General features: G+C 39.4%; 1 protein-coding gene across 1 annotated transcript in view; it reads right to left on the bottom strand.

Moving 5' to 3' along the window:
* The window catches only part of LOC108795995 (contactin-associated protein-like 4), a 282,214-nt gene that overhangs the window by 158,045 nt on the left and 112,677 nt on the right, over positions 1-11,492 (bottom strand). Inside the window, exon 7 of the mRNA XM_018567358.1 lies at positions 1,924-2,117. Within this exon, the coding sequence (XP_018422860.1) occupies positions 1,924-2,117 (194 nt within the window). The remainder of the gene's footprint in view (positions 1-1,923; positions 2,118-11,492) is intronic.

Raw genomic sequence — 11,492 nt, 5'->3', positions numbered from 1 at the left:
TGTGACAAAAGCAACAAAGGTTGCTTCAAAGTCTGTTGTTGCCCTTTATTTGCTTCTAATGTTCCCAGCCCCCCTTCCCCAGCTTCACTTTCAATGCCACTTTTGGCCCCCTTATCACATCCAACAGGGCTTCCAGGAACTTTTAAAACTATTAGGTACAGTTCTGTATTTTGCTGCTCTGTAATACCTATTTTTAAGCCTGGTTCGGATTACTATTGATTTCAATGGGACTTCCAGTTCAGAAATTCCAAACAGAGACATTTGCTGATTTATAGAAAGTTCTGCTGATCCACATCTGATCAAACTTTTCTGATGTTTATTTATTTTCTAGTTGCCTCTATCACAACTCAACTCTTCTATTGTTCTTATGATAATATGGCATACCCAAACATATACAATTATGCTCAATGGGCCTTGAACATGGGATCACTTTCTATTTTACTTGATTTTTTTTATAAAGATGATTTTCTAATGTATTTTACAAGATACCTTTGGAAACCTGAGATACTTTTGTGTTATTACCAGAGGGGTCCCAAGCAGTGGGATAACTATAGCCATAGTGGCCCATGCAGCTGCTTCGAGGCCAGGAGGTGAAAGGGGCCCCATTAGGAAGGCGCTTAAGGCATTTGAACATAGAATAGCTGAGTACATTCCGAAGATGACACAGATCCAGTACTGTATTTTTCAGGGTTAGAGAGGTTGCTGTAGACCCTGCACCCCCTATGACGTTTCCAGACAAGAAGAGTTGACTTTAAAAACATTCATAGGAGGACTCTTCAGGATTGACATTGTTAGTCACTGGTTCCCTTTTCCTAGGCCATGCAGTAAGGAATTTTTTTAAGCTGTCTAAGAAGTTTATATTTATTGTTCTCAATTATTCCAGCCAGCCCAGTGTGCTTAAATCAGTCTTCCTGAGGCTGTAAAAAAAAAAACCCACAGTGTCTCCTCAGCTAAAAACTGATAATACTGCTGAAGTCTGTAGTTCTGCAAAAATGCCACAGTTTTAAAATGTGGTTAGTAGGAAAGTAAGTTAATGCTGAAATGTAATTCCCTGCACTGTTGCCCCTTCTTCCCTAACAACTTGTATCTATAGCACTTGTCCCTAGTAGTGTATTGACTATGCTGAAGGTTCTCATGCTCCCTGCCAGTCATTTAAACATAATGGGGTTAATTTACTAAAGGAAATAGACTGTTCACGGTGCAAGGGAATTTGCACCTTGCAGGGGAAGAATCCCATAGCTTAGTAATTGTGGTGACACTTTACTTTGTAAAGAATACATAATCATGTGCAAGGCAAATAAAAAAACAGCATTTTTGGGTGGGTGAGGGAAGTCAGCAGAGTTTCCACTCATTCACTATACCAAGGGCCAACTTCTCCTGCTAAGTGCAAATTCCCTTGCAAAGTGAACAGCCTATTTGCCTACAATAAATCAACCCCCGGGGGTTGGGGATTTGGGGCCATCAAAATTTTACTATAGGACCCAAGGATATTTATGTTTGGCCTAGAAATCCTATTCAGTACGTTTATACTTAGATTGTAGCCTAAATTTGCAAAATATAAAACTGCACGCTGAAATACATATGTTTAAAACCATGACAAAGATTCATATAAATCCTTTCCTAGAGTTATATATTTTATGGTCTTTATCTAAGTGAAGGATACATTCATTTTAACTTTTATTTTATTTTGCTCTTCAAGAAAAAGCACTTTAAAATATAAGTACATATCGTTCCATGTATTAGTTTACTCTGCTATTTCTCAGAGAAGCATTTAAACTAGTAATTCAAGAAATTGTATTTGCGGTTTATAGCACTATGAACTTTTGAAATATGAATGTAATAATATATTATGTGAAAATATTATATTATGTAAAAAATATGAATGTTGCAATTTATATTATTTTTATTGTTAAAGAAACATACCAAAATGCCTTCCTCTTGATGATACTGCTTCCAGTTTCTTCCTGTGTCGCTGTACATTAACAGATAGCTTGTTACCCAGTCTGAGCTTCCATATTTGCCTTGAGTTGCAATTGCAGTAATTTCTTTTCTTTCTCCTAGATCAATCTGGAGCCACTGGTATTTATTAGAAATATGTGGAGACCACCCTCCAGCTCCTGTGTACAGAAAAAAAGTTCAACTTTAAAGTGGCTGTATAGGTAGAACATAAAAACAGTGAGAACATTGTTAAAGATGTTGGCTTTCTAATTAGTCCCATCTTTTTGACTCATGGCACGGTATAGTGCCGACAATTTACACAGTGATTTTGATAGAGCCCATTCACATCAGTCCCTGCCCTCAACGAGCTTACAATCTACAATCTGCCGTAAAGGCTAGTTATAGATTCATGCAGGTACCATGTTTTTTCTAGTTTGACTATTTCTGGTTGAGAGGACGCACTGGGGTCCCAGCGTGCATTTTTGGTTGCTGGGCCTCCAGTGCGTCCCTGCACCTTATTAGGAGGAGTTGGCTACCTCCTGGTACACATGCATGCAATTTATCGACTGCATTAATATGCTCACACTTGGAGACTCATATACATAGGGGTTGATTTACTAACCTTATAAACACACCACGAACATGTATACACCTCTGTAGTGTGTTCCCTCCCAGCATGATCTATGGGTGGAATCTAAACACCTTTGTAGTGTGTACACACCCAGCAGGTGTGTTGTGCAAAGCCCTGCCCTGAATTGCAAGGTGATGTTGTGTAAATTAGCTCTACATTGTGTTGCTTGCGTTGATGAATGCAGGAATGTAAATGAATGAGCTAACCATTTTTGTCTAAACTGTGAAGCAGCATTATATATGCATCATGTGCATGATTTTTCCATATATGGCATTAGTGGAAGCATGCTTATAGAGACTTTTTGGTTGATAAATACGCTTTGCTGTGTAAAAATCACACGCACCTGGTGCGTGCGTTTGTTTAGGTTAGTAAATCACCCCCTTAGAGTTAGGACCACACCTTGCAGAGGTGCCTTGGCACGGCAGTGTGGCTTCTACATATTTTTGGCCAAAAGTTTGTGCAACTAAAACCTCTGATTTTAACGCATACTGTTGACAGGGCAATTTGTTTGGTTGCAGGCTAGCTGGCAGGTGAGCTGGGGACTTTCTGTGTTTTGTATTGTTGTAAGCCTTCCCAATGTGCACCCTGCCGTAAAGGCTAGTTATAGATTCATGCAGGTACCATGTTTTTTCTAGTTTGACTATTTTTGGTTGAGAGGACGCACTGGGGTCCCAGCGTGCATTTTTGGTTGCTGGGCCTCCAGTGCGTCGCTGCACCTTATTAGGAGGAGTTGGCTACCTCCTGGTACGCCTGCATGCAATTTATTGACTGCATTAATATGCTTACACTTGGAGACTCATATACATAGAGTTAGGACCACACCTTGCAGAGGTGCCTTGGCGTGGCGGTGTGGCTTCTACATATTTTTGGCCAAAGGTTTGTGCAACTAAAACCTCTGATTTTAACGCATACTGTTGCCAGGGCAATTTGTTTGGTTGCAGGCTAGCTGGCAGGTGAGCTGGGGACTTTCTGTGTTTTGTATTACAATCTAAGGTCCCTATCTCACATTCATACATACAGGGAAAATTTAGAGAGGAGCCAATTAACCTACCAGCATGTCTTTGGAGTGTGGGAGGAAGCCAGAGTACTCAGAGGAAACCCACGCAAGCACAGGGAATACATGCAGACTCCTTGCAGATAGTGTCCTGACCGGGATTTAAACTGGGGACCCTGAGTGCTGCAAGGCTTAAGTGCTAACCACTATGTCACCCACAGGCTATGGAGAGCAGAGTTATGCTGTGGATAGCCAACAGGAAATATTCTTAGTATGCTGAATAATAAGTACTTGAATAGGACTGCAAAGTAACTGTTGCATGGAAAACACACTTTTCCATGGTTGCAAATGTGACCAAGACTTGATGAACACTATGGGGCCAGTTTATAAAACCTTCTTTCCATCCATAGGCTGGGAAAATGCCATTTGGACAGCTTTAGCATTATTTTTAATAAAAAGTACATATAAGATAAAGGCTTTAAATCTAAATTGCAATCAGCAAAAACATTAGTGTGCCCTAGTGTAAAAATACATGTATAAATGATTCCCTCCTTTAACCCCTTCATGACTGAGCTAGTTTTCAGGTTCTGTTCATAAATGACTGACACATTTTTTACATTTTTGCTGTGTGATTCTTCCACAGCAGTAATATACTTTCTTACTAAATGTACCCACACATATTATATATTGTTTTTTAGAGGACAGATAGGGCTATATAATTATATCACATATGTGTACCTAACCCCTCACTTAGTTTGAATAAAATAAAAAAATTAGGAAAAAAACTAGAAGAAAACACTTTTTTCACAAGTTTTGATTATTATTTTTTTTTAGAATTTTTTTATATTAATTATAGTATAAAAAATATATTTATATATAATTTATATTTTCCTAATTTTGTTTTACACTTTATTTTAATTTTTTTACACTTTGTAAAAAAAATAAAAATAAAATAAAAAAACTTTTTTTTTTCTTGTCAGTTTATATCAAGCAATCACTATGACAGCTTGATAAATTAACTTTTTTATTTTATTTTTGGCTATTAGGCTGATCCAAACTTAGGAACAGCTAATAATAACCTTAGAGACTGATCCTGACTTTAGTCAGATTCAGATCTCACTAAAAGCTCTTTGATCGTGCCTAGACGATCAGAAATGATACATTTCACTCAAAAGATATACATTGTATCCTTTCAGTGAAATGTATCTAAACATCGGGCTCTCGAGCTGTCAAAACAAATAGCAGAGAGGTGAGGTGAGTCACTGCTGCCTCTCTGCTATTTTGAGCTGTCAAATACGGGATCGCAAATTGCGGTCCTCTATTTGCATGTAACGGCTTCATTCTTTCATTAATGAAAGGAAGAAGCTTTTACAAAAAGCTTAATTATTTCATTAATTAATGCCTCAATACTGAGACATTAATGAATGACTGTTAAATGCTGAGAATCAGCAAATACCGGCATTACAAAGCCTGATATAACTCGTCACGTACAGTGTACGTGGCCAGTCATATAGGCACAAAGTGACAAGACGTACACTGTACGTCTCCCGTCACGAAGGGGTTAAAGCCACCAGCTGGCACTTAGTGCAGCTGATAGCTCTAAATACCAGCTGTCATTTACAGCTTGGTTCTTCACTAATGATTGGGAACCATTCAGGAAAGTTCCCAATCATTTGATCACTATCAGTCTTGGCATAGTTTAATGCTATTATCAGATTATAGTATTAAAAACAAAAAATAAATAAACTTAAAACAAAAAATAGAAACTTTGTATCACATTTTATGCATTAAAAACCTAAAGTAAAATAAAAAAAGACACAGAACAGGGTTTTTATTTAAACAGTGTACCAACTTAAAGCCGTATAGGCCCTTAAGAAATCCAAAAAAATGGTTTAGGTATGCAAATTCAACATCGTTATTGTCAAGTTAATAAACACATGCTGAATTTGGCCTGGGCTAAAGAGCTGATGAAAGAGTAGAGAATTCAGATAAGGATTGAATTGAGGCTTGGATGGAGGATTCAGATCAGGATGGAGGTGAGGCTTGGGTACAAATAAAGACCATATGTATGATTCAGCAGCTCAACAAGGACAAAAATTCACTTCAGGATTAATTCAGGTAGTTGATGCTTACTTTTAACTTAACGTATCATAATGCAAGATACTTATTAAGCCTTGCCAGATTCATGTTAAAGTACCACCCCATTCATTAACAATCACTAAAAGAAAAAAAATATGTTTCATAAGTTCTGTATTTAACTGGATGAAATGCAGAAATTCAGAAAAGAACAGATGGCAAAACAACATTTTATGACACAGGCTTCTATTAGTGTGGTTATGTGAATCTTGCTTCACAAAAAGCTAAAATCTATAACACCTGTACAGCAGTAACAACATTTAACCCATTTTAAATAGCCAAGGTCACCTTTAATAACAACCTAAGATAAGCTTTCCTGGATATCACTTTACTTTCTAGGATCTGTTTTCCATCTGTTCTAATGTATGTTTTAACTACTGCAGGTTATTAACTATCTGGATTCATCCTGTGAACAGTGTTTCACATACTGTATTACGCAGCATGCCCCATCTTTTTTTCTCTTCAGCAATGCTTTTGGATTGAAACTACACATTACGGGAAATTGCTTTTCAAATACAATGCTTCTTCACTCTACAAAATGGTGTGTGCATTCATTTTACAGAATGATACTGCACATTATTAAACAGTGCAGACTAATGTAGCTCTTGACTTTTTTCCATAACCTTCCTAATTGCATTACTATAAAAGGTTGCTTCCACCTTAAGGACCATTTTCACATTATATTTAGTGGTGAGTTATTATATCTGTATTGTTTAGCTGCCTTAATTTTCTTTAGTATCTTTTTACTTAAATCTAGTAGCACATTTTACACCAAGGAACTCAACTACTGTAGAAAAGGGCAGAATTTTCAAGAGATAGTGGGGTTGAGTTACTAGTAAATTAACCCCAGTGGGTCCTATTTATTAACCTCCCGAGTCTGGCTCGGGGTTACTGCTCCTGGTATGGAAAATTAACCCCGAGCCAGACTCGGGAATACCGCCAGGGAGGTTAAAGTAAATGTATAGTGATTGTGTATGTGTTTTATTTAAATTCAAAACAAAAATTTCCCAGTTTTTCTTTAACTCCCATTCAAAACATCTATTGTTTATAGAGTCCAATAGCTCAAGTTTAAATGTAAACACACGAGTGAATGGGTCAGAGTAGTGACTAATATGTCTATATCCCCCTCCCTCTGGCTCGATTCAAGGTTCAATTAGAAACAGTGAGGGTTATTCACAAAGCTGCCGAAGGCACCCGAGTGAATTACCCAGCCAAAGTGAACTGAGTCGAATGCCGTCCAGCTATTCACTTCAGCCCTGTATGGCTGATTTCAGCCGTACATCGGCTAATATCAGCCTATATCGGCTGCCTTCGTTCAGCTGAACATGCTCTGCATGTTCAGCTGAGCCGAACTGCAGAAGCTGTTCAACTTAGCCGATCCAGATGTTGGATTCACTCACACTCAAGGTAGTGAGCAGAATTAAAAGAATGTAAACAAATGAGAAAAAAAATGTTTAAAAACTATTCAAATACATGTAAAAAAAATACAAATTTAAAAACAGTAAGAAAATAAGAAAAAAAGTTTTAAAGAAAAGAAAAAAACAACAACGTGGGGTCCCCCTCCCAAACAATACCAAAGGTTTTGGTAGGAATTTTAGGAGGGACCCCTATTTATAAAAAAAGAAAAAGAATGCGTGGGGTTCCCCCCAAAAAAGTCATACCAGGCCCTTTAGTTCTGATAGGAATTTTAGGAGGGACCCCAAGTTAAAAATAAAAAAAAGTGTGTGGAGTTTCCCCCAAAGTTATACCAGGCCCTTCTGGTCTGGTAGGAATTTTAAGGAGTAACCCAACCCCCAAAAATGTGTTGTCCACGAAAACAACGACTCAAAATAACGAAATAAAATAATAAAAATAATAAATAAATAAAAAACAATTTTTAAAAAAATGATGCCCGCCGACCCGACCGCAAGCAAAGAACTCCCGACGCAGAATGAAGAATCTGATAGATTCCTGTAAATATAAACAATTGGGCGGAGCTAGCAGTGACATCACCGCTAGCTCCACTCAACTGTTTACATTTGGCCGGAACCTTCCAGAATCTTCCAGCAGGTCCCGGACAAATGAAAACAATTGGGTGGAGCCGGCCATGACGTCATGTTCGGCTCTGCCCAGTTGTCATGTAGTGACAGCCCAGTGTCCTTAAATAACCGGAGGATGGGCAGAGCCAGACGTGGCATCACAATGACAGACCAGCATCCGCAGGTAATTTGAGTACAGTACTGATGTGTCATTACAGTACAACAACTGGGCGGAGTCAGCCGTGACATCTCGTTGTCATTTACAGAGCGGATGGTTTGCTTCACAGGCAGCCGTACATCGGGTGGCTTTGCGTGGCTTCGGATCGGCCGAACATGCTCAGCATGTTTGGCCGACCCAAAGTGCAGAAGGAGCCGAACCTCTGACAGGCTACTCGCTGCTGTTCAGTCTATTCTTATAGATGCCGAACAGCAGTGAGTGAATAGCCGAATGCGGCTCTGCTGTTCTGCTCGGTCTCTCCGTGGGACTGAGCAGAACAGAAAAATAGTTTAAAAAGTATAAAAATAAAAATAGAAAACGATTGTGCGGAGCTAGCAATGACAGCTAGCTCCGCCCAACTCTTTTCTATTGGCCGGCGGTTCTGCTGCTTTAAAAGAAAAAGAAATGAAAAAATGTTTTGGACATAGGAATGCATTGCTAGATTCCGATTGGCTATTTCAATTTGCAATAGCCAATAGCAAACTAGCTATTGCACCCACCCTCTGCTGCTGTCAATCAGTAGTGGGGGCCTGATGGAGAACTGCAGCAGAGGGCGGGTGCAATGCTAGTTTGCTATTGGCTATTGCAAATTGAAATAGCTTATAGGAATCTAGAAATGCATTCCTATGGCCAACATTTTTTATTTTTTTCTATTCTGACACGGCTTCGTGTCAGAATAAAAAAAAAGAAAAAGCAGTGTTTCTCTCCTTGGCGGCCGGGACGGGAGACTCCCGGAGCGCCCGGGAGAGTTAGGCTGTCTGGAGATCAGTGTCCCTGTGCCAATTAGCATTAAGTCGGCCCAACAGCCAGCTCCATGCTGATTGGCTGGGAAGCCGGCTTTCCAGCCAATTAGAATAGAGCCAGCTTCCCGGCCAATCAGGAAGCCAGGAGGCGTGTCATTACTCACAGGCCGGCTTCCTGATTAAGGAACCCTTAGGAACATCTGCAGTAAACCTGGGTGAAAAAGGTTAATATAAGCTATATTGTACGAACACATTACAGGATAATATTTTTAAGGAACTTATTTGCCATAAGAAAGGATCTTTTTTCACTTCCAGAGCTGTTAGCACATCCACATCAAAACGTCTTACAAAGTTCATTTTCTGATACAAGTTCTCTTTGGAGGCCCACCAGCAGCAGCAATGCTGAAAAAAAGGTGAATGTATATGTATATGTATATGTATATATTTATTTCCTTTAATTCAGGCATCAATTTAAAAATGCACACCAAGAACAGAAAATAAATAACTCACCGATATCTCATTTGCTGTGCTTGTGCCTTGCTCGCGTTCATGAAATCTTGCTAAAGGTGCCCATACACTGCACGTTTCTCGTACGAGAAACGCGGGAAATCCCGTGATCGTACGAGAATTGTGCAGTGTATGGAAGGCGTGCAACCGTTTCTACTGTACGGTCGCACGTCTTCCGTCGAACCAGCACGCTAGAAAACCCGCCGGGAATCGTACAATTCTAGGCGAGTTAGTGGCCTGCTGGTTCGACAACTGCCGTACGGGCCTGTATGCGCACGCAGCCCATTTGCAGTCATCATAAGCCCACCCCTCATTGCAGTCATCGTAAGCCTGCCCCTCAGGGGGGTAGGCTTGCGATGATCGCAAGTACGATCTGCCTGTCCAAGATGGGCAGATCGTACGTTTTTTAAAGTACTTTACAACTGTTGCAAGACAAAAGTCTTGCGAGGGTTGTAAAGTGTATGGCCACCTTACCACTCTCTGCAGTTGTAAACAGATGATCTCTTGCTGCTCACAGCATTCACATAATATTTTGTCATATTGATTTCTTGATAGCCATGTTGTAATAAGAATAAACATCTTGATTACGGATGAGCAGAGTTTGGTGAAATTGATTTTGCCACAAAAATACCAATTTCACCATGCAAAATATTTTTTTAGTTGTTCTGCCTTCTTTATATATATTGTTGTTTTCCCTTTTTTAACAGTATAATTGTAATTTGTGCACCAAATTTAAATGTTCTTATTTCACTTTTTTTCACTGTGTGATTTCTATTCGTGATTTAAAATACTGTAAAGTATTCAGGCTAATGAACAGGTCCAGGATAGTTGAAAAGGGCTTTCATACCCATTGGAGCTGTTTAATGCCAATTGTACTCTTAAAACCACTCAAAAGCACCTCCACCATTGACGCTAATGTAGTAAATACAAATGCAAAATTTTGTGAAAAATCTGCTAATTTATAATGACATTTCTGGAAAAAAATATAAAAAACATAAAATAAGAAAGCTAATGAAGCACCATTTCCTGGCAGAGGAACAGATTCAAAATATCTAACGATAGTTAAAAGGTATTTTAGTAACCCTTAGGAGCTGTTAAAGCCCATTGCACTCTTAATAACCACCGCAGCCACCTAAATTTCAACTTTTATATTGAATAATGCAGCTTTCTAAAATGACAACATTTTGAACCAAACCTCCTAATTTTTTCTGAAATTGCTGGGAAAAGAAAAAACTCTCAAATTTTAATTATCCCTATTCATGATGTAAGGATTACAAGCAACACGTGTTTGCTCTCCCTACATTATGGCCTGCTTTCTGGTTCATTTCTAGGCACTTTGCCTCAAAGTGTGAGGAAGATTAAATTGTACAAAACTGTGTTCACTGCCACATCTGGCAGGCCTGGCAGGTAAACAAACAAAAGTGGAACCTTAGAAGGGCAAGTAGACATTTAATGGACAGGTGCGCAGGAATGTGAGCACACATCTGCCAGGCACAGTGTCCCATAGTCAGCTTCTGGCTTAAGTGATGAATATATGCAATATTTGGATCCTGATCCATTTGTTTAAAGTGTGCAAACCAAGACTAGTCTTCAGCATAGTAGGACAAGCTAGTTGTCCTACTATGAAGTCACTGCTGATGTCAATTTATTCAGAACTACCATGCCCCTGAGACCTTATTGCCCCGGCCAGTAAGTGCTATTACTGGGCTAGTAATTGATAGTTCATAAAAGTACAACACCACTGTGTAAGGCATTAGATGTTCATAAAGTACATCACCACTGGGGAAGGCTTCAGACCTCCATCCTTCTCCTGTTTATTCACTGCTGCCCCAGCAGGGTAAACCTGGCACAGCATCCTGGCACAGCATCCTGGCACAGCATCCTGCCGGGTGATTGTAGGCCAAGCACTGCTTAAAGGTTGTACAATCCTTGTGATGCAATCCACTAGCTGGACGCAGGATGCTGCATGTTTAGCAGCTGTATCACGGCTTGAAGCAGACTTTTCATCCCAAATTGAGCAGTTTACTCTGTCTTTGGGATACTGGTCCTGTGATTGGGCTGGGGGCAGAGCCATACCCATTGTGTGCTGCCATGGATTGGTGTCAGGAAATATATATAGAGAGAGAGAGAGAAAGCAAAAAACGTGCAAAACAATGAAAAATCAGGAAGGGGGCCAACACTTTTTCAAACAACTGTATATCTATACAGATCTAGATCTAGATCTATATAGATCTAGATCTATATAGATCTCTCTCTCTCTCTCTCTCTCTCTCTTTCTCTCTCTCTCTCTCTCTATATATATATATAT

This window comes from Nanorana parkeri, unplaced genomic scaffold (genome assembly GCF_000935625.1).
Source record: "Nanorana parkeri isolate BGI_ZX_2015 unplaced genomic scaffold, ASM93562v1 scaffold1036, whole genome shotgun sequence".
NCBI classification, from domain to species: Eukaryota; Metazoa; Chordata; class Amphibia; order Anura; family Dicroglossidae; genus Nanorana; species Nanorana parkeri.
The sequence above is the reverse complement of the archived record's forward strand: the minus strand, read 5'-3'. Positions and strand labels throughout refer to the sequence as shown.